This window comes from Moschus berezovskii, chromosome 22 (assembly GCF_049115385.1).
Source record: "Moschus berezovskii isolate FMDL1 chromosome 22, NW_MosBer_1.0, whole genome shotgun sequence".
Lineage (NCBI taxonomy): Eukaryota > Metazoa > Chordata > Mammalia > Artiodactyla > Moschidae > Moschus > Moschus berezovskii.
The window spans coordinates 60,562,255-60,587,312 of NC_142481.1; the positions used below are offsets into that span (position 1 = coordinate 60,562,255).

The 25,058-nt window shown below is 37.8% G+C and overlaps 1 protein-coding gene across 6 annotated transcripts in view; it reads right to left on the reverse strand.

Moving 5' to 3' along the window:
- Positions 1-25,058, reverse strand: part of CNTNAP4 (contactin associated protein family member 4) — a 284,057-nt gene that overhangs the window by 125,244 nt on the left and 133,755 nt on the right. For all 6 annotated transcript variants that reach the window (XM_088830269.1, XM_088830270.1, XM_088830272.1 and 3 more), the window contains exon 4: positions 729-876. In XM_088830269.1, coding sequence (XP_088686395.1) covers positions 729-876 — 148 coding nt within the window. The remainder of the gene's footprint in view (positions 1-728; positions 877-25,058) is intronic.

The following is a 25,058-nucleotide window of genomic DNA, read 5'->3' on the forward strand; positions in this document are numbered from 1 at the left end:
CTGATCATCGGAGATCATATTAACTAACTCATTGTTCTCTAATAAAAGGGCATCTGACAGGATGGTGTGGCTTGAGGTAGACTATCAATAACTCTTAGGTCCCTATCCCACAGAAAGACATAATAAAATGCTTCATTAAGAGGAGACTAAGTGAAATCTGTGGTTTCTATCTTTTCTTATGTGAAAGTATTTCAAACACATTTTACACTTTGGCAGGGGTCTTTACCTTCTCTATGAATTTATGTTCAGGCCATAGCATATTTATAAGTCAGTTTCATGGCATATTATTTTTAGGCTGCAGAGGAAAAGCATTCTTTGTTCTCATAACAGATGATTGGTTTTACTAAATGGGTCACTGTCTTTTATTAAATTTAGGCCACCCAAATGAAACATCATAAAATATACCCTATACAGATCTAATATTTACAAGTTAAGACCTAGTCAGTAACATCAGATTTGGGTAAATGGATTCACATGTGTCTACAAACATGTATCTATTTATCTCTGTATCAATTTGTCAATAAAATGCTTCCACTTCTGATTTAAAACATAAAAGCAGAGCACATAAGCCAATATTGGCATGTATCGGCACATATAAAGCTTTCCACAAATATCGCCCGTTTTTCTGTCTCTTTACATAGCTCTGAAGTCAATTTCGGCATATAGTTTGGCTTTTAAAACATCTCCTTTGATATCTATTCCACTGTGTTGGATAAACAAATACTTACTATATGCACATCCAAACACCTCGATTCGCATTCCAATTCTGCCCTTGGGGTTCCACTCCAGAGGGATGAAGCGCAGGAATCTGGCTTTGATAGAAGGCTGGAGTCTATAGTACACAACACTGTCTGCATTTGCATTTCCTACAAATCCCTAGAAGAAAAGAGCAAGAAGGAAATCAGTGCATCTGGAGAGTATCTATTTCACTTTGTCCCCTAAAATGCCAATAAGCAGTGTCTGATTTGCTTTTTAACTTATAAAATGTCAACCATTTAAAGAAGATCATGTCAGTAACAGTTATATCACAATGTTTCATCTGCAGAGGTTACTATAGTCTAAACTGCTTTCTGTATAGCAGTTTAAATCCCACCATCTGCATGAAGTCAGATTTCACTGTGAAACCCCCAGTAAAGTTTGTTTCTATGAAGTGCAGATGAAAATAAAAATTATTGACACGAACAGAGAGAACAGCCTCTTGTATTCAAAAACTAGAATCAGATTCGGCACAGAAGTGCTCACGGAGTTGATGAATGAGTAAGGTTCAGACTTGTTTCTGCCGTTTCACTTTCTCATCTTACTCAGCAACACAAAGGAAAGTATCGCCAGACATTCAAGTCAGAGCTGCACTCTGAGAAGAGGCACTTAAACTTCATTCACCACACAGCCGAATACACACATTAAAAACTATTGTTACACATTATTTTTATTCAATAATAAAAATAGTAAACTAAAAGCATCTGCATTTAAAAAATTGTTAAGGGAAATTGGAATCAATAATAATTTGGAAAGACCTGAAATTAGACTGACAGACTCTAGAATCTGAAAGCTATAAAGACCATAGGAATGCTGCTGAGCTAGTACCATCAAATTGCAAATGAGGAAATTAAATGTCAAAATGGCAAGGGAAAAAAACAACAAAAAAAAAACCCTCTGGTGTTTGCAAAACTATTATATGGTATGACCATGAATAGTGTTCCTTTCACAGTATCAGGATGCATCTACCTAACACCTGCAAAACCCACACTTAAACAGCTTTTATTTTCTCCTACATGACATATGGCAAAGCTGCATACATGGAAAAGTTAGGATGAGACAGAAATTGCTCTCAACAATTGACATTTAACTTTAACATTTTTATTTCATCTTTTCTCTGTCCTCTTCCACCTCTCTCTCTCTTCCACCTTCCTGTTCCCCTTCTCTTCCCCTCCTCCTCCTCCATTGTTTGTTTAACTGTAACAACCAAGACATGCAACAAAATAAGGGATCTCATGATGATCTACTCAGCCACGTAGCAGGTTCCCTCACCATAACTCGATCCACAAATGAGGTCACCCTCATGCAGACCATACCAGACAAAGCAAATATTTCAGCAACACCAACACCCAGAGAATTGATCCATTTGCCTCCTTTTCTTTCTACTTCACAAATAAGCATTTACTAAAATATTTTCTAACACAGTAAAATAATAATAATAAAGTTGGGTTTTTCATAGTAAAATAATTTGATTCCCCTTACCCCCCAATGCCCCCAATACCTCATACACCCAATTTTTGGGCTCACACAAAATAGGCAGTTCTGTGACAGTGCCTTCAAATTATATCCCAAATCGGGGCATCTCCCTTCATCTCAGCTATGACTGCCCAGTTCAACAAAGCAGTGTCTCACCAGAACTACGTCAATGCCTCCTCCTCATCTTTTTAGCCTTCTGTTTCCCATGCCCAGCCATATCCCTAATCTCGTTCCCTCTGAGCAGTCAGTACGATTCTTAAAGGCAAAATAAACTATGTTACCCCCACTGATTCCTTTACTACTTAGAACAAAATCCAAATTCCTTATCAGACATTAGCACCATCTTTGGCAACCTCCCCCACTACGCTTGAAGCACAGGGAGCCTCATGTGGAAACCAAGTTCAGCTCCCCTGAGCGCCTTTATACTGGCTGTTCATTCCCCTCTGAAAGTTCTTCCCTTATGATCTCGGCACAACCAGCTCCTCTTGGCATCTCAGGCTTTGCTCTAAAGAGCGCCACCTAAGACGGGCCCTTGCTGATCCCCCAGGTTCTGAAGGAGTGTACCTGGCACCCTGGCATCTTACCTTTCTGTTTTATTTTCTTCATATTACTCATTATTTGGGGACTTTTTTTTATTATTTGTTTATCTCCCATGCCCAGAAGATAAGCTCTATAAAGCATGGACTTTTACTGACCTTCCTTCTGTAGTACTTAGAATACGGCTTGGCTTAAAGTGGTTCTCAACAAAATATTTGTTGGATGTGTATGTTTGCATAACACTGGGCTTAAAAACAAACCAAAGTTCAACAAGTTTCTTGACTATAGTATCTCTCTGAACAGGTCAAATGAGAAGGTACAAATGAGCACTGTATCTCCTGAGCGAGCAACAGTTATGCAGCATGTTTGAAATCTATCAGTCCCATATTCTTGGCTAGTATTTCCCAGAACATAAACAGGAGAACATCGTTTAATCCCATAGATATTTGGACTCCAATAACCAGACACTTCTAGAATGTTCCATCCTATTCCACCAGTCGAGGACCTGGTATAAAAGGTTAACTGTGTCACACTACCTAATATCCATCCTCACTTCATATTTAGCACATCAGGGTCTCCTTTCCTGTCAAAACCATGCACATTTGCCTGAAAATGTCCATTTATACCAACCTTTTCTTTACAATGGCTGATGAAGGGCAGTTTCATTTTAAACGTATTTCCCAAATCTGAATGACATATTAAACATCCCAGTGCTCAGACTGGGCATTGCTGTACATGTGTGTGTGCATGTGTGATTCTTTACAGGCTCTCCAAGTCAGGGTAATCTGTCTCCAAGGTTGAGAACCACATTTATAGATATTCAATCCTAATCAGACTTTCTTATACTTCTGATTCTATTTTCCTGGGTACGGCTGGCAGGTTAATACAATACCTAATTATGATTTCTTCCAGGAAACAGCTGGATGATGAATTAGATAGCCCTCCAAAATATCTCACATTTTTCCAAAATTAATACAAATTCACAGACTGAGATAGATGGCACTATGATGATCTCTGAATTTTATGGGATTGGGGAAAAAGATGCAGGTGACAGTGGCCACATAGGTAAATGGAAAGAGGACATCTGTAAGTGGAAGACTTTCACAGTTTATGTGATCAATTTATGAGTTATATGAATTTTGAGAACATAAAGAAGAAATATAAACTACTTAGTTTGTATAAGTTATAAAAACATCTGGGCACATTCAAAATTTTAAGTGATTATTTCCTACAAGGGATAAGGGAAATTTTGAGGTGGGGAATATGAGATTTAACTTAGTACAGTTTATTCATTTATCAATTTTTTAACTAGCATGCACTAATTTTACAATAATTAGCAAAATAAACTAACACATATACACGTAAATGTGTACAATGACAGAACAGGCAAAAATATCACTTAGTAATGCTTTGGGTACCTTAAATAATATTCTAATATCAATAATATTGGGAAAACATTACAACGAATAAAATATATTTAACTTAGCAAAGGAGAAAAGGAAAGATATTCCCATTTGAATGCAGAGTTCCAAAGAATAGCAAGGAGAGATAAGAAAGCCTTCCTCAGGGATCAATGCAAAGAAATAGAGGAAAACAATAGAATAGGAAAGACAAGAGATATCTTCAAGAAAATTAGAGATACCAAGGAAATATTTCATGCAAAGATGGGCTCAATAAAGGACAGAAATGCTATGGACCTAACAGAAGCAAAAGATATTAAGAAGTGGCAAGAATACACAGAAGAAATGTACAAAAAAGATCTTCACGATCAAGATAATCACAATGGTGTGATCACTCACCTAGAACTAGACATCCAGGAATGTGAAGTCAAGTGGGCCTTAGAAAGCATCACTACGAACAAAGCTAGTGGAGGTGATGGAATTCCAGTAGAGTTATTTCAAATCCTGAAAGATGATGCTGTGAAAGTGTTGCACTCAATATGCCAGCAAATTTGGAAAATGCAGCAGTGGCCACAGTACTAGAAAAGGTCCATTTTCATTCCAGTCCCAAAGAAAGGCAATGCCAAAGAATACTCAAACTACCGCACAATTGCACTCATCTCAAACGCTAGTAAAGTCATGCTCAAAATTCTCCAAGCCAGGCTTCAGCAATACGTGAACTGTGAACTTCCAGATGTTCAATCTGGTTTTAGAAAAGGCAGAGGAACCAGAGATCAAATTGCCAACATCTGCTGGATCATGGAAAAAGCAAGAGAGTTCCAGAAAAACATCTATTTCTGCTTCATTGACTATGCCAAAGCCTTTGACTGTGTGGATCACAATAAACTGTGGAACATTCTGAAAGAGATGAGAATACCAGACCACCTGACCTGCATCTTGAGAAACCTGTATGCAGCTCAGGAAGCAACAGTTAGAACTGGACATGGAACAACAGACTGGTTCCAAATAGGAAAAGGAGTATGTCAAGGCTGTATATTGTCACCTTGTTTATTTAACTTATATTCAGAGTACATCATGAGAAACACTTGGCTGGAAGAAGCACAAGCTGGAATCAAGATTGCCACGAGAAATATCAATAACCTCAGATATGCAGATGACACCACCCTTATGCAGAAAGCGAAGAGGAACTCAAAAGCCTCTTGATGAAAGTGAAGGAGGAGAGTGAAAAAGTTGGCTTAAAGCTCAACATTCAGAAAAGGAAGATCATGGCATCTGGTCCCATCACTTCATGGGAAATAGATGGGGAAACAGTGGAAACTGTGTCAGACTTTATTTTTGGGGGGCTCGAAAATCACTGCAGATGCTGACTGCAGCCATGAAATTAAAAAGCGCTTACTCCTTGAAAGGAAAGTTATGACCAACCTAGATAGCATATTAAAAAGCAGAGACATTACTTTGTCAACAAAGGTCCATCTAGTCAAGGCTATGGTTTTTCCAGTAGTCATATATGGATGTGAGAGTTGGACTGTGAAGAAAGCTGATCGCTGAAGAATTGATGATTTTGAACTGTGGTGGTGGAGAAGACTCTTGAGAGTCCCTTGGACTGCAAGGAGATCCAACCAGTGCATCCTAAAGAGACCAGTCCTGGGTGTTCATTGGAAGGACTGATGCTGAGGCTGAAACTCCAATACTTTGGCCACCTCATGTGAAGAATTGACTCATTGGAAAAGACTCTGAAGCTGGGAGGGATTGGGGGTAGGAGGAGAAGGGGATGACAGAGGATGAGATGGCTGGATGGCATCACCGACTCGATGCACATGAGTTTGAGTGAACTCCGAGCGTTGGTGATAGACAGGGAGACCTGGCATGCTGTGATTCATGGGGTCACAAAGAGTCGGACATGACTGAGCGACTGAACTGAACAATAATATTTGCATTTTTTGCTCCATGTGTTTATAACTTAAAACATAAGATAACAAAGATTCTGTTGTGGAATTCAATAATCTAACAGGAATTTTTGTATAATGTCTATGTCTGAGACAGGGAATTGATGCCATGTTGCTTTATAAATGAAAAGTCCAATGCATACTAATATTCCTAATGTAATTCCATTGCCTAAGAGACTTTTCTCAATTTGCTATAAGATTTTTTTTCATATCATTATAATTCATAAAAGAATGCATGAGTTTAAACATCTCATTCTCTTTTGAAAAAATAATTTTATTATGAGAATGTGTATGTCTTCCCTTATATTACGGATTCTGAACTTGAGCGTGGGTCCACATGACCTGAGTACTGTCATGCACCACATCTTAGGGAGGGGCTTTAGAGTCTGCATTTCAGTGCAGGCCAGACTGCCTTGTGCTTCTGGTCTTTGGCCTGCTCCTTGAACATTCTTCAGGCTTGTGGATAAATCGTGCTCTTTTCCCCTTGCTATTTTATCTCACATTTTTTCAGAGGGAGTAAAGGTTTTAGGAGAAGAGTTCACTAGGGTTAACTTCCAAAAGCACGAATAAGTAACAAATGTCTTTTGTGCTATCAGTCGGACTGTCTTCAACACGAAAGGTTGTGTCTCAACATCAGACACAGCAGAAATACATATTATGTAGTTTTAATACTTGCCTCAAGGCTGTGAAGTATTTTTCTGCCCACCATAAAACTGAGGATAACAAAAATTATAGAGGTTATGTGCCTAGAACCACACAGCTAGAAAGTGACAGGGTAAGGATTTAATTCCATACTTCTCTGAATTAAAAGCCCATAATTTAGCTAAGCATCAAAAGGCCTCACTCTTACAGGACATGAAAGCAAACAACCTACCCTAGAGGAAACCTGATATTTTATCTGATGGGTTTTTTTCCCTTTTTTTCATAATTTATATTTAACATCTTTGACACATTTGAAATTAATGCAACTAGATTATTACTGGCTGGAACATACCTCTTCCAGTTGATTTTACAGACAGTAAGATTGTTCCATTAACTACTTTTTCTCAAAATTAAAAGACAAATGTTCAGTCATCAATAGGATACTTGCATATAAATGGTAACCTAGTAGATGCACAATGTAAAAGAATATGCCATCAGATCATCAAATATATGAAATATCTAAAAGTAAAATTAAGGTGATGTGTCTTAGGTGATAAAAATCAAAAGCCTTAATTATATTTTTCTTCAAGACTTGATGATTTTCAAACTCAATGAGGTGTTCATAGATGGGTTTAGAAATGTATTCTAACCAAGATAATTTATGGAGCTAATGAATTAAAGTTTCTCACAGGATTTTAAGTATTTTCATAGCGATTCTAAAGTTTATGAAGAAGCGTAATAGCATTAATTTCTTTTGCAAATAGTAATTGAGCAATTCATCTATGAAAGCCAAGATGGATAAAGGAAGACAGCCATATGGCAGTTCATAAGGGGCTCCAAAACATGGCTGTAATAAATCAGGAACATGGGACCAGTTACATGCTGTTATATAGCAGATTTGTAATTACACATAGAATCGTCCAGCTCCCACCAAAATAAATAGCAACATGAGTAGAAATTCAATACAACAAACAGGCAAACAATAAAATCCTCTGACCTCCCTTATTCATATGACTTACATATGACCTTTTTTCCAAGTACAATTCATTTTGACACAGTCAGCTAATAGACAGACACTAAATATATCACAGCAACATGCTGTCTAATGGAAATCAGCTCTTTATTTTATGATGTTGGTTATAAATCTTTACTAAGTATGCCTCCCATGAGATCAGGTCTAGAGAAATGTAAAAGAAAAAGCAAAGAAAAATAAGAACTATCAAAAAATGGGCAATGTGCTAACATAAACCCAGATAAGATTTAACATTTAAACATATTAATATGCTGCATAAGACACTGCAACTGTATCTAACAAAAGTTGATTCTATCTTGAGTGTGAATGGAATTTGTTTAACATAATAGAAGATCAGCAAGGGAGTATAGCAGTCAAATCAGAAAGTTAAGTTTTGTTCTGAATATACAATAACACTCAATTTTCAAAATAAAAGGGTATAGAATTTTATTAATATTAAATCAGTTTCTATTATCTCTCTCAGAAAATATTCAATAGCTTTAAAATATTTATTTTTAGGGATACCAAATTATTAACAATAGTTCACTGAGGAACCACAAACCAGCCATTATATTAGAATCTGTGGACACACAAAGCTATAACATACACTGGTTAGGCCCTTTTAGCACAGAAGGGTTCAAATTCTCAAGACAGAAATATCAAAGGGAAAGAGAGAAAAAGCACATGAAAAATGCATTCTTCACTGTAATCCGTAACTATTGTTGCTGTTCACTCCCTCAGTCATGTCCGACTCTGCGACCCCACGCACTGCAGCACGCCAGGCTTCCCTGTCTCTCACCAACTCCCAGAGCTTGCTCAAACCCATGTCCATAAAGTCGGTGATGCCATCAAACCATCTCATCCTCTGTTGTCCCCTTCTCCTGCCCTCAATCTTTCCCAGCGTCGGGGTCTTTTCCAATGAGTCAGCTCTTCACATCAGGTGGCCAAAGTATCGGAGCTTTTCACCTTAAGCATCAGTCTTTCCAATGAATATTCAGGGTTGATTTTCTTTAGGATGGACTGGTTTGACCTCCTTGCAGTCCAAGGGACCTGCAAGAGTCTTCTCCAAAAACACAGTTCTAAAGCATTCTTTATGGTCCAACTCTTACATCCATACATGACTACTGGAAAAATCATAGTTTTGATTACACAAACATTTGTCGAAAAGTAATGTCTCTGTTTTTTTATTTGCTGTCTAGGTCTGTCATAGCTTTTCTTCCAAGGAGCAAGTGTCTTTTAATTTCAAGGCTTCAGTCACCATCTGGTGTGGTTTTTGAGCCCAAGTAAATAAAGTCTGTCACTGTTTCCATTGTTTCCCCATCTATTTGCCATGGAGTGTTGGGACCAGATACTATGGTCTCAACTACTGTTGAGATATAGTAATAAATTGTTACATGGCTGATACACAGACATAAATTTATATTAGGGTAATACATGTATAATTTTGTGGAAGATTAAAATTTGATTCAGATGCAAAATAACTTTTGACTAAAAATTAATTTTCTAGGCAAGAGTACTGGAGTGGCTTGCCATTGCCTTCTCCGAGATTTTAAATCTTGAAAGATGATGCTGTGAAAGTGCTGCACTCAATATGCCAGCAAATTTGGAAAACTCAGCACTGGTCACAGGACTGGAAAAGGTCAGTCTTCATTCCAATCCCAAAGAAAGGCAATGCCAAAGAATGCTCAAACTACCGCACAATTGCACTCATCTCACATGCTAGTAAAGTCATGCTCAAAATTCTCCAAGCCAGGCTTCAGCAATATGTGAACCGTGAACTCCCATATGTTCAAGCTGGTTTTAGAAAAGGCAGAGGCACCAGAGATCAAATTGCCAACATCTGCTGAATCATGGAAAAAGCAAGAGAGTTCCAGAAAAACATCTATTTCTGCTTCATTGACTATGCCAAAGCCTTTGACTATGTGGATCACAATAAACTATGGAACATTCTGAAAGAGATGGGAATACCAGACCACCTGACCTGCCTCTTGAGTAACCTGTATGCAGGTCAGGAAGCAACAGTTAGAACTGGACATGGAACAACAGACTGGTTCCAAATAGGAAAAGGAGTACGTCAAGGTTGTATATTGTCACCCTGCTTATTTAACTTACATGCAGAGTACATCAGGAGGAACGCTGGGCTGGAAGAAGCACAAGCTGGAATCAAGATTGCTAGGAGAAATATCAATAACCTCAGATATGCAGATGATACCACCCTTATGGCAGAAAGTGAAGAAGAACTAAAAAGCCTCTTGATGAAAGTGAAAGAGGAGAGTGAAAAGGTTGGCTTGAAGCTCAACATTCAGAAAACTAAGATCATGGCATCTGGTCCCATCACTTCATGGGAAATAGATGGAAAAACAGTGGAAACAGTGTCAGACTTTATTTTGGGGGGGCTCCAAAATCACTGCGGATGCTGATTGCAGCCATGAAATTAAAAGACGCTTACTCCTTGGAAGGAAAGTTATGACCAACCTAGCTAATATATTTAAAAGCAGAGACATTACTTTGTCAACAAAGGTCCATCTAGTCAAGGCTATGGTTTTTCCCATGGTCATGTATGGATGTGAGAGTTGGACTGGGAAGAAAGCTGATCGCCGAAGAATTGATGCTTTTGAACTGTGGTGCTGGAGAAGACTCTTGAGAGTCCCTTGGACTGCAAGGAGATCCAACCAGTCCATTCTAAAGGAGATCAATCCTGGGTGTTCATTGGAAGGACTGATGCTAAAGCTGAACTCCAATACTTTGGCCATCTCATGGGATGAGTTGACTCACTGGAAAAGAGTCTGATGCTGGGAAGGGGGCGGGAGGAGAAGGGGATGACAGAGCATGAGATGGCTGGATGGCATCACTGACTTGATGCACATGAGTTTGAGTGAACTTCGGGAGCTGGTGATAGAGAGGGAGGCCTGGCATCTGTAATTCATGGGGTCGCAAAGAGTCGGACACGACTGAGTGACTGAACTGAACTGAATGGTAGATTAGGAGATTCTGAACAACTCTCCTGCTAAAAGCTGTACAAAATGAGAAACAGGGACTGAAGATCCAAAAGACAATAAAGTATTAAATGTCCAAGATTTGGGAGAAGAACAGCCAAAGAGACCAGCACTACCTTTGGAACCCTTGTTTTCCTCTTTAGGTGACCTAAGGATTTCTGAAGAAGAGAAACTGAGCAGACCTTTGGACAACTTTACAGAGTTAAAGATAAAAATTTAATTCTGGAGCTCTAAAGGGCATGAATATCCCATAAGCTTCCACGGGGTTTGTGTCAAAACTTTGAGAGTCTACACCTAAGAATAAATGGTAAGACAGAGAGAGACAACTCCCTACAGGAATGAAAATTCAGTTTCCCATTTTCTCCACCTGTGAGATTACATGACGGTCAGAGAGGCCTCATGCTCCTTGTTGCCTACAAAAGCAACTGTAATTATAGTCTGTAGGAAGATATCCTTCTAGATCTCAAATGATCTGTTCAAGTCTTCATACATAATGTCCTACACACAATAGAAAGCAATAAAACAGCAAAAATTGTTCTTAAAGGAAATTTATAGTCTTGAACATGCACACAGATTAGTGAATAGGTAAGGCATCAGCTATGTTATTTAAAGAACTGGGAAACCAACACTCTATAGAAGAAGAAAGTGGGGCAAGCTGAAAATCAATGTTTTATGAGAGCCATCAGAAACTTGAGATTACATTGTGCTGTGCACTGAGTTGTGTCCCTCTAAAGCATGTAGGTTGAAGCCCTAACCACTTCTATTGTGATAGTATTCAGAGTTGGGGACTTTGGGAAGTAATTAGGTTTAGAGGAAGTCATGAGGGTGGGGACACCATGATCGGGTTAGCGTCCTTACAAGATGAGGAAGACAGACCAGAGATTTCCTCTCACTTTGCCAGGTGAGGACACAGCAAGAAGGCTGATGTCTGTAAACCATGAAGGCTCCTCATGAGGAACTAAGTCAGCCAGCACCTTAATCCTGGACTTCCTAACCTCCAGAACTGTGAGAAATAAATGCCTGTTTTTTGAGCCACCCAGCCTATGGCATTTTGTTATAGCAGCTTGAGCTGACTAACACACACGGCAAACCACACCTCTGAGATCCGGAGAGAGAAGGCCACCCAAAGAGAGCAGAAATCTGTCCATCCGCCAGTGCCATAAACTGATAGGTGCTCCCATGGTAACCTAATGAATTGATAGAGGCCGAATGTGGACTAGCATGACAGTGGGAAACTCTTGAGGACCTGTCACAGAGTATAGATAGTTTCCTGGAGGGAAAGCCCACAGTATTGCTCTGTGACAATCAGGAAAAAAAAAAAATTCTTCTTGGCTCCATCAAGGACAGGTAAGGGTAATCACTGCTACACTCAAAGTGATCTACCATCCAGAGGAAAAAACTGCCAGAGCCTATTCCCTGATGTTTCAGTGGATAAACGATCCACGTGCAGTGCAGCAGACATGGGTTCGATCCCTGAGTCAGGAAGATCCCCTGGAGTAGGCAATGGCAACCCGCTCTAGTATTCTTACCTGGAAAATCCCTTGGACAGAGGAGCCTGGCAGGCTATACAGTCTATGGGGTCGCAAAGAGTCAGACACGACCAAGCACACAACCTCCCAAGGACCTCTAGAAATACTAGTGAAGGTCACAGTTTTAAGACAAAGGCTAAAGCACTGACATGTAATCACAATATTGGAGAACATGCTCATTCTGTCTCATCATACCACCAATGCCAACAGGAGTCCAGTATAAAAATACTTGATAACAACTGAGAAAAAATGCAAAACCCGGACCACCTCTGAAGAGGATGCTGAAGTCAAAGGAGAGGCAAAAACAAGGGTACTAAATGAATTTGAAGTCTATGGCACCTATACCATGCATAGAAAACATTAAATACCCCCCAACTTCTAGCCAGATTAATATAAATTCTCACACAAAAGACCTATTTACCTCAGTTCCCATTACTAGACACAAAATGTCCAAATTTCAACAAAAAGTTGCAAGACAGGCCAACGAGCAAGACAATCATCAAAACTTAAGGACAATCACCATCAGGCTCACATATCTTACAGATGTTTGAATTATCAGACTAGAAATTTTTAAAAATTATGATGAATATGGTAAAGACTCTAATGGGAAAAGTGGACAGCATGCAAGAACTCATGCAATGTCAGCAGAGACACGGAAATCTAAGAAAGAACCAGAGATTCCAAAATATTTAGAAATCAAAACCTTTGTAACAGAAATGAAGAGTCTTGCACTCTGGTACAGTGGGTGCACTGATACATTCAATGCAGCCAGAGAAAGAGTCAGAGAGCTTGAAGATAAGAAAACACAAACTGTATTGCAAAGAGGGAAAAAAACGTGGACGGGAATATCCAATAACCATAGGATAACTGCTAAAGTTGTAGAATATGCATAAATGGAATAAAGAAGGTGAGTAGAGAGGATGGAGCTGAAAAATATTTGAAATAATAATGGCCAATGAATTTCTAAAAGTAATGACAGACACAAGGTCCAAGAAGTTCAAAGAATAATACGCAGGTTAGAAATCAAAATAAAAACTATATTTAGTCATACACGTTCAAACTGCAGAAAAGCAAAACTAAAGAGAACATTTTGAAAGAAGCCAGAGGAAAACAAATGCGTTACCTTTAGAAGAACAAGAATAAGAACTATATTGGACATCAGAAATTATATTAGAAATCATACAAGCAAGTAGAGAGTGGAGTGAAACAGTTAAAGTGTTGAAAGAAGTGAAAATAATCTTAGAATTCTATAGCCAGAGAAACTATCCTTCAAAACTAAATGAGAAATAAAGATTTTCCCAGACAAAGCTGATGATATTCACCACTAGTAGACCTGCTCTGCAAGAAATATTTAAAAGAAGTTCTTCAGACAAAGGAAATGAAATATATCAGAAACCTTGATCTACATAAAGAGAGGAAGAATATTTGAGAAAGAATAAAAGAAGGTAAGATAAACTTACTTTTCTTATTCTTAATTACAAGATAACTGTTTAAAGAAACAACATGTGCTAAGTTTCTTCAGTTATGTCCAAGTCTATGCGACCCCATGGACTGTAGCCTACCAGGCTCCTCCGTCCATGAGATTCTCCAGGCAAGAATCCTGGAGTGGGTTGCTGTGCCCTTCTCCAGAGGATCTTCCCAACCCAGGGATCAGACCCATGTCTCTTATGTTTCCTGCATTGGCAGGTGGGTTCTTTACCACTGGCACAACCTAGGAAGCCCCAAAGAAACAACAGGAAGAGATAAAACAGAATCCTACAAAACGCTCAGTTAAATTCCAATAAGGCATTAAAAAGAAGGACAGCAAGAAAAAGAAAAGAGGGGAACAAAAAACATAAGACAGGGCTTCCCTGGTGGCTGTGGAAAAGAATCTGCCTGCCAATGCAGGAGACATGGGTTCGATCCCTGATGTGGGAAGATCCCACATGTCGCAGAGCAATAGGCCTGTGTGCCACAATGATTGAACCTGCAGCTATTGAGCGTACACGTCACAGCTACTGAGGCCGATGCGCCCTGGAGCCCATGCTCCACACCAAGGGTGCCATCGCAGTGAGGAGCCTGTGCACGGCAACCAGGGAGCAGTCCTCACGTGCAGCAACGAAGACCCAGCACAGCCAAAAGTAAAATAAAAACACAGTACAAATACAACAAATAGAAAACAGCTGCAAATGTGAAAGATAATATTAATCCAAATACATCAATAAGTACTTTAAAAGTGGATCTAACTATGCTGCTTAAAACACAGAGATCTTCAGAGTATAAAGGTGTATAAAGGATGACCAGATCCAACTATTTGCTATCAATAAGAAATCTATTTTAAATGAAAGACTAAAACTAGATTAAAAGTAAAGAGATGGAGAAAGATAAGCCATGTTAATCTCAAAAATTCATAAATAGCAAAATTAAAACCACCAGATCAATAAAACAGTAATCAGGAAGAGTTTATTGTGCACGTTAAGAACAGCTTAGAACTAGACACTTGCAACCTCAAAACTAATATGAAGCTCAGAGGCACAACGTTACAAAATGGCTTATAAAGTACAAAAATGAGGAAGCAGTCTAACCTTTACGGTGATTGGTTATTACAATGAGGGTTTCTAGAGGGCAGGGGATTGATCGAAAGTGATTATTTAATACCATGTTAAGGAAGATGACTTAAGTTTCTTTGATGATTATCAGAGGCATTTACAAGAAGTAACTAAGTTAAGTTTTGCTTATGCACATAAAGTAGGCTAGATTTAGTTTTGCTTACGTGGCTTAAATGGTTTTGTCTCCTCAGGGAATTTTCAAGTTTGGTGTTCATTTTATATTTTATTTTTAACAGTAATGCTAAATCTAAATAAACCTAGAATAGCTATATTAATTTCAGACAAAGCAGACTTCAGAAAAAGGAAGATTATCATAGATAAGTAGGCACATTGACAAATGATCAATTTTCCAAGATGGCTTAACATTCCTCTATGCATAAGGACCTAACAGCTGAGTCCAAACACATGAGGCAAACAATGGCAGAACAATCAGGAGAAATAGGCAAATCCTTTACAATAGTTGGACTAATTGATACATCAAGGAGGAAGAAAAACAGCAAGAATGTAAAAGACCCGTATCGCTATTAATCAGCTGTATCTAACTGACGTTTTAGACTATTCCAGCCAACAATAGCAGAAACAGTCCTCTCAATTCATGAAGCATGGGCCCTCACAAATTTAAAAGAATATAAATCACACAATGTATGCTCTCAAATCACAATAGAATTCAACTATTAACCAGTAACAGAAAGATAGCTAGAAAGTCACAAAATGTTTGAAAATAACCCAAGTTGAAGCAGAAATCTCAAGTCAAATTTTTAAAAACTGATCTAAATGAAAATACAATTTATGAAAATTTGTGGGGTACAGCATCATTTTTAGCATTATATGTATGTATTAGAAACAATAAAGATCTAAATAAATAAGTTTCTATCTTAGGGAACAAAAGGATATAGAGCAATTTAAGTCTAAAATAAGAAGAGAAGAAGTAATAAAAATGTATACCACAAATTATTGCAATAGAAAACAGAATGTGTTAGAGAAAATCAACAAAACCAAAAGCTGGTTCTTTGAAAAGTTTGCTAAAATTGATAAATCTCTATTCATAGTATCCAAGAAAAAAAGAGCGAGAAGACCCAAATTATCATCACAAGTGGAACAGAAGTCACTGCTATCGAGCACACGGACAGCAAAAGAAGGAAGGAGAGTGACGAGCGGAGGGTGAGTGCAGACACCAGGAGAACACAGTAAGTTAAAACCAAGGCTGGAACAGGAAGCAGATAATAAAAACAAGGCTTCGAAGGACACTTATTTAATCTTTGAAGTCTAGTTGACTTACAACACTGTGCCAATCTTTGCTATGCAGCAAAGTGACTCAGTTATACGCATACATGTACTTTTATTATATTCTTTTCCAGTATGGTTTATCACAGGATATTGAGCACTGTTCCCTGTGCTATTCAGCAGAAACTGTTGCTATCCATTCTAAATGGAATAGTTTGCATTTGCCATCTCAAGCTCCCAGTTCATCCATCACCCTTCCCCTCCCCTTTGGAAACCACAAGTCTCTTCTCTATCAGTCTGTTTCTGTTTTATAGATAGGTTCATTTGTGCCACAGTTTAGATTCTACATACAAATGATATTATATGGTATTTGTCTTGGGGTTTTCAAGGAGATTTAGATGGAAAAAAAAAAAAACACTAGCTAGACCAATCAAGGAAAAGAGACACAACCAACATCTGGACTGCAAAAGAGCGTTTTACCATGGTCCTACTACTCTTGAGAGTCCCTTATACTGTAAGGAGATCCAACCAGTCCATTCTAAGGGAGATCAATCCTGGATGTTCACTGGATGGACTGATGCTAAAGCTGAAACTGCAATACTTTGGCCACCTCATGCGACGAGTTGACTCACTGGAAAAGACTCTGATGCTGGGAAAGGTTGGGGGTGAGAGGAGAAGGGGACGACCGAGAATGAGATGGCTGGATGGCATCACTGACTCTGTGGACATGAGTTTGAGTGTACTCCGGGAGTTGGTGATGGACAGGGAGGCCTGGCATGCTGTGATTCATGGGGTCGCGGAGAGTCGGACACGACTGAGCGACTGAACTGAACTGAACTGACTCATGAGAATGATAATAAGAGGGTATCTGGAATAATTTTATGACTTCCCTGGTGGCTCAGACGGTAAAGAGTCTGCCTACAATGTAGGAGACCCGGGTACAATCCCTGGGTTGGGAAGATCTCCTGGAGAAGGAAATGGCAGCCCACTCCAGTATTCTTGCCTGGAAAAGCCCTTGGATGGAGGAGCCTGGTAAGCTACAGTCCATGGGGTCACAAAGAGTCACACACGACTGAGCAATTGCACTTTCTTTCTTTCTATGCCAATAATTTTAAAGATTAAATAGACACAATACAAGCTGTAATTTACCAAAGCAGGTGAGAAACAGGAAAATCTGAGTTGCCTATATATAGGCAAAACTAAATCTACAATTTTAAAATCTTCCCACACAGAAAACTTCAGTCCCTTTTGTTTTCCCTAATGAATTATTCTAAACATTTAAGGACATAACAACACAAACATCATATAAGCACTTCAAAAAGTAGAAAAACAGAATGTTTCCCAGTTTGTGAGGCCAGCGTAACTGTGATATCAAAATCTGACAGAAAAACTTGTAAGGAGGAAAACAAAAGCCAATTTTATTAAAACGCAGATCCCACAATCCTTAAAAGATACTTGCAATATTATATTAGGATATAAAAATAAAGAAAAGGTATAATAGGTCAAAATGCAATCAAGTTTATTCCAGGAATATAAGGACTGCTTAACATTTAAAAACTCTTCAATGTAATTAATCAAGTTGAAGAAAATATAGTCTTCTAGATAAATGCAGAGTCTTTGATTAAATTCAACAATTAAACAAGACTAAAACCTTTAGCCAAGTAGGGAGTTTCCAACTCCATAAAGGATATCTACAAAAGTCTTACAGCCAGCATCACATATAGGACCAGATTCTGAGAGCTGTTTAAGAGTTTGGGTCCCAGGCAAGCATGTTGTCTACAGACCTATCAATTCAACATGTAGTGAATATTCTAATTAGTACAGTGAAAGTTAAAGTCGCTCAGTGGTGTCTAACTCTTTGTGATCCCATGAACAGTAGCCTGCCAGGCTCCTCTGTCCATGGAATTCTCCATACTAGAGTGGGTAGACATTCCCTTCTCCAGGGAATCTTCCCCACTCAGGGATCAAACCCAGGTCTTCCACATTGCAGGTGGATTCTTTACCATCTGAGCCACCAGGGAAACTCAAGAATACTGGAGGGGCTAGCGTACCCCTTCTCCAGAGGATCTTCCAAACCAGGAATCAAACCAGGGTCTCCTGCATTAGAGGCAGATTCTTTACCAGCCGAGCAATCAGGGAAGCCTAATTAGTACAATAAGGTAACAAAAATGTTTAACAGGTAATAAGGATTGGAAAGGAAAAAATAAAACTGCTGTTATTCATAGGCTGCATGATTGTGTATGTGTATATATATGTGTGTGTGTGTATATATATATATATATATATATATATATTTTACTGCACATAGAGGGTTTAGCAAATCCACTGGGTAAAAGTCTATATATAAATATGAACTGAAGTTACACATCTATTAAAAGAGCAAAAATCCAGGACACTGACAACACTAAATACTGGAAAGGATGTGGAGCAACAAGAATGCTTACACATTCTTAGTAGAAACACAAACAGACAGGAATCACCAAGATATTCATGAAGAAAAACAAAGTCAAAGGATTTTCTTTACTGACTGTGAAGGCTAACAATGTGATCCAAAAAAAGAGAGAGAGAGAGAATGTCATATTGGCAGAGAGATACTCAGATAGAACAATGGAACAGAATACAGACTGAACATATATGCACAGTAAATTTTGAAAATGTTTGCAATGCCGAGCATTAAAAAAAAGAAACAACTTCTTTTAAGTGCATAGCGCCAGGCCAGTCAAATATCAACTCTTGGGGGAAAAAAGAAGAAAAAATGTAATGGAAGACCAGTTGATGACTACTTGAAATCATAGGTAGAAATGAATTACAGTAAGAAGGTAGGCCTATATGGGAAAAACAGAACAATAAGGCTACTAGAAGATACCACAGCTGACTTCACAACTTCACATCTCACGACTCTAAGGAGCACAGATATTTCTCAAATGCAATGCCAAAGGCACAAACCATGAGGAAAGATGACAAACCCAACTCTATTGAGCTTAAGTATGTCTGTTCATTTAAAGATGTTAAAACAGAGAAAAGAGAAGCCACAGGATAAGAGAAGTGATTTTCCAGTATATTAGTAACCAGAATATACAGAGGACTACAAAGCACTAAGGAAAAGAGGAATAAAAGAAATATCTAAATGACTAACAAATCTATTCAACAGTGTCCAACCTCATTAGTCATGGAAGTATTGCAAACTAAAACAGTGTGAGAATTCTACACATCAATAGGTTGGCCAAAATCGAGGGAAACACTCAAAAGTGAAAATAAAATAAAACTGACAATATCAAGTGTTGTCAAGAATGTCGAGCAAATGGAATTTTCATCCACTACTGCTGAGAGTGCAAATTAGCACAGTCTCCATAAAAAACCTTTCACTTATTACACTAAGTTCTAACTAAAGGTCAACATATACTTATTTGAGGCACCAGCAATACCACTCTGAAGAAATCACCCTACTGAAAAGCAGACATTGTGTACCAAAAGACATGCATATGCCTCAAGTATTCCTCAGAAGAGTCCCAAAATACAACTCACGTATCTATCTGTAGAATGGATAAACAAATTTAGACATAGCCACATAATGAAATGTTGTAAAGCAATGAAAATTAATCAGTTATACCTACACATCACAGCACAGTGTTTAACAAGCATAATGTTAACCCAAGAAGCCAAGAGAAAAAATATACACATTGCACAATCCCTTTTGTACATAGTTCAAAACTGGCATTAGTAGTCATGACAGTGAATAGTTTGGGAGAAGAGGGAGGCGGTAGCGATCAGGAAATGATGAAAGGAGGTGTCTGAAATCCTGTAACATTCTTGCTGCTGTGTGTGCGTGCTCAGTCACAGTCCTGTCTGACTGCAACCCCACGGACTACAGCCCACCAGGCTCCTCTGTCCATAGGATTTTCCAGGCAAGCATACTGGAAAATCTCCTCCAGGGAGGGATTTTCATGACCCAGGGATCAAATCTACATCTCCTGCATTGGCAGGTGGATTCTTTACCACTGAGCCACCTGGGAAGTCCTGTAATGTTCTTGGCCTAGGTAATATTTAGATAACTGCATTCACTTTTTGATCACTCATGAGCTGCATACATAATGACTTTCGCCTTTTTCTGGGTGTGTGTTGTACTTCATTGCAGCACTGTTTATAATAGCGAGGACATGGAAGCAACCCAGATGTCCATCTGCAGACGAATGGATAAGAAAGCTTTGGTACATATACACAATGGAGTATTACTCGGCCATTAAAAAGAATGCATTTGAATCAGTTCTAATGAGGTGGATGAAACTAGAGCCTATTATACAGAGTGAAGTAAGCCAGAAAGAAAAACACCAATACACTATACTAACTCATATATATGGAATTTAGAAAGATGGAAATGATAGCCCTGTATACGAGACAGCAAAAGAGACACAGATGTATAGAACAGTCTTTGGGATTCTGTGGGAGAGGGTAAGGGTGGGATGGTTTGGGAGAATGGCATTGAAACATGTATATTATCATATGTGAAACGAATCGCCGGTTCAGGATCGATGCATGTTACAGGATGCTCAGGGCTGGTATGCGGGGATGACCCAGAGGGAGGATAAGGGGAGGAGGGAGGTGGGAGGGGGGTTCGGGAGGGGGAACTCATGTACACCCGGGTCGGATTCATGTCAATGTATGGCAAAGCCAACCAATATAATATTGTAAAATAATTAGCCTCCAATAAAAAAAAAAAAAAGAAATAACATCTTCCACAAAAAAAAATGAAAATAATCTTGGAAACTATGGAAAATAAATATGCCCTTAATGCTTTAAGAGATAGTTCAGTTAACACAATTGAGATTTAAATTTGCATATATTTATCTAAAAGCAAAAAAAAAAAAAGATTTTAAAGAATACCTCATTAAAATTGTATTTTTCACTCTTGTGCTTTTTTATATAGATCATTAAGAACCCCATGAGAAGTACCATTCAACTCTGGATTTTAGATATCATATGATTTATCATGCATTATACCATAATGAGTCCCATTAGCATCTTTCCTTTACTATTAATATTACAAAGAATAATGGCATTCCTATGACCATTACCATTAAAAAAAAACTATTATTCAGTGATAAAACTATTGCGTTTTCTATTAGAGATATTATAAAATTTGAAGTAAAATATTTCTCACTTACCTCTATATTCTATTAATGTTTTTATACAGATTTTCTAATATGTTGATTAATCTTCAGAGTACTTTAAAATGGCATTTATTTATTAAATGAATAGCTAATAGTTCTCTGAGTTAGAAACTTATATATGTTTTTTAGAAAGATACAAAATAATCAACCAGTCTTTTCAGCAGAATACAATAAAATATCTATCTATTATATTTAATTTGTGAAGCTGAAATGTTTAATCAGCTCTTACTGTTCAATCAGTTCTTATTGCTTCTTATAGTTTTAGAGCCAATGGATTTCATTTCAGCTTCTGAAGCCATTCCTTATTTAATACATATTAAGTACATTATATTATTATTATATATGTGCATTAATGTACATTGTGATGTAAATTAAATACTATATACTTTAACTGGTGAACATTGTATCTTCACTTAGACCATAACCTAAGCCTTCATAGAAGCTTGTCACTCAGAAGCTGTGTAATTTTCTGAGGTCTTAGCAGGGTACAAAGATATTATAATGGACTCTAAAGTCTTTTTAAAGTCGGTGCCTATTTGATATTTAGCCAAGTATTTTTAGAACATAGAGATGAAACTACAATGCAGTATTATTTTGGGTAGTTTGACCTTCAGGTTCTGTATAATTTGGTCACACAATTAAAGTTTCATTACACAGAAAGTCAAGGGAGAGACTACTTTATTTAGCAATAATGTAATCAGGGAGCAAAACCCTGCAGACTTTCCTATCCCATTCTTCACCAGAGACAAACTCACTAGTCCTCTGGGAACAGAGGGTGAATAAATGCATACAGTAGACATTGAGTTAGAGGGACTAGTGCAAAAGTGTTTTATTTCAATCAATAATAACACCTGCCTACTTGTACTGCCTTTTGAAACTCTGCCAGATGTGACAAAATAACAAAACCAACCAGTAAATGGCTCAGATACCCATGGGTACCTTGATACAGATAAATTTAACAAAGAGTACTGAAAACTTGAACACCTTAATGCATGTGCTCCATTTTTATTGCTAGGGTGTCTGAGATTTGGAAATAAATCTTTACTTGACATAAAGATGACAAAAATTCATTTATTTCATGTTCAAATATCTCTTTAATCTTTGTAGGCAACTTTTTAAAGCCTCAATAATCATCATTCCAACAACAACTGAAACATTACTAATGACGTCACCCCCTCTTCATAGAGCAAAACTAAAGATGCCCATCTAACACCTTTGATCTGGAGAACTGACTTAGTTTGCCCTGGTGAAACAAGACTATCATGGCTCTTAATAGATAGGGGCCTATCCCTTAATAGCTGGAGAAACGTCCAGGTACTATATTCCTAAACTTCAGTTTCTTCATCTATAAACTGGGAAGGGAAATAATTACTCTCAGTTAGAAGTATGAATTATTAATAAGTAAAATACAGAAATTAGTATCTGTCTGGCTCATTACAAGTTCTGCGGAAGTGCTGCTGTGGTTGGTGAGTGGTGGAGCCATCCAGTCCTCACAGATGGCACACTGGCCCTGACAGCTAGTCCAACTGAATAGCATTATTTCGGCTTAATATCTGAGTCTCCCAGCCAAACAGCCCAAAGAGAAACAGCAACTCCTTTAAATGTCCTTTGATCAAAGTGACAGTTCCATTTAGGAAACAAAGTATTCAAATAAACACTTATTTGAATGTAGTTGACAATATTTTTAACTTCAAGGCAAAAATTATCAAGAACATACTTGTCAGAAAAGTATTTATTTACTCAAATAAAAATAGTTTTCATTTCTTGAATGCAGAGTTTTATTTCTTTTAAAATTCAACTACCTTTGAATATAAATTTTGGGAATTACACTTCTGTCAGTTTAATTATAGCATCACACAGCAATAAGAGGTTCTTAAATGCCCACATTACTTTTGTTTCAAAGCAACTGAGATTAGTTGATGAACATTTGAAAAATATTTCAACAGTATACAATAAATTTAAACCAGAAACTTTTATAGATACGTATATGCATGCTTGAAATCTATTTATAAAGTAGACTGCATGTGATTTTAATGATATTCCATTTTTCTTTTTTTTTTTTTTTAAAGTCACTCAGTCATGTCCAACTCTTTGCGACTCCATGGAACGCTCTAGGTCAGAATACTGGAATGGGTAGCCTTTCTCTTCTCCTGGAGATCTTCCCAACCCAGGAATCAAAACCAGGTCTCCCGCATTGCAGGCTGATTCTTTACCAGCTGAGCCACAAGGGAACCCCAAGAATACTGGAGAGGGTAGCCTATCACTTCTCCAGCGGATCTTCCCGACCCAGGAATCAAACCAGGGTGTCCTGCATTGCAGGCAGATTCTTTACCAGCTGAGCTCTCAGGGAAGCCCAATGATATTCTATAGGATTTAAAATTCTACTTATTTGAATTGTAAAATAATACATTGTTTCTTATATATGAAACAACCATAGCATTCCTTAAGGAACCAGGTAAAATGCCTCCTTGCTCTCTGTAGATAAGGAAATTTAAATGAATGAATCTGAGGGCAACCTCTCCTAGAATTCTGATGACACAGTATCAGGGTTTATTACTTTACAGCTAAATAATATTTACCTCAACATGATATGTAGTGTAGAGATTACTGTTCCACAGATTCAAATTTTCCCTGAATTCTTCCAGAACAGTCATGAATTCTTAAGCCACAATTAGTAATAAAGGAATGACAGACACAGTGGCCTATCTGGGTCTTGTCCTCAGCTCAGGTATGAAAATCACGGTTCTATCAGGAGAGGAACACGGCTCCTCCAGCATGCCTCTGGACTCCGATCTCTGCTGAGTGCGGGTACTGCACAGAGTACACGTGCAGAGAACAGGCCCCGGCAACAACAGTCTTTATATGAACTTTATTTCTTACTAGACTCAGGTCTTACAAAAGTAACAGTCTTTATTTTTATGCTGGGAATAATAAAATGCATTTTCCAGTTAACTGCTGGAAATTTGAAGACCAATTAGATATTTGATAATGTAAATGAATTACTGTTATTTTTTCAGGTTCTGTTTTAAGAAAGGCTTTTGCCTGTTAGAGATTCACACTGAAATAGTTAAGGATGAAAGGCTAAGATGTTGGTGTTTGCTTTGAAATACCACAACAAGGGTAATATTTGGGGGAGATGGATGGGATAGGATTAGCCCTAATTTGACGGTTTAAGAATGTGTACAAAGGTGTTCACTTTGCTTTTCTTTTTATTTGTGTATATGGAATATATGCAGGCAGTGATTTCTGTGCAGATTAAATGAATTAATGTGTGTAAGAAGCTGAGTATATTTATAAGCTTATATTTCCTTTTATAATATTCTTCTTATTGTAAGTATACATTTTGAAACTTACCTACTGACAGGCAAGAAACATTTATTTTAACTTATCTAGTCAACCTAAAAGCTCTCATCGCATCACACACAAAAAAAACTGATTTATTTAGTAATCAAGATTGACTACATCTGATAAAATGATCTGTTTCTATATTATACTCTTTAGTTTTAAAAAAGGTGTAACCTGGGGACCATTTACATGTCATACATAATGTTTCCAAAATAATTTATTTAGGCACTGATGATATTGGAAGGTGCAAGCCTCCATTTTATTTTGCTCAGCAACTGACCACAGGGAAGGAGCCATCACTACGATAGTGTGGTTCTGTGGAGGTCTAGAATGTGACAGAATGTGACCTTTCATAACATTATAGGTAAGTGCTCATAGAGAATGACACTGAAGAAAAAGCAGTTCCTCTGACAAGAAGCTCATTAACACGTGCATTCAG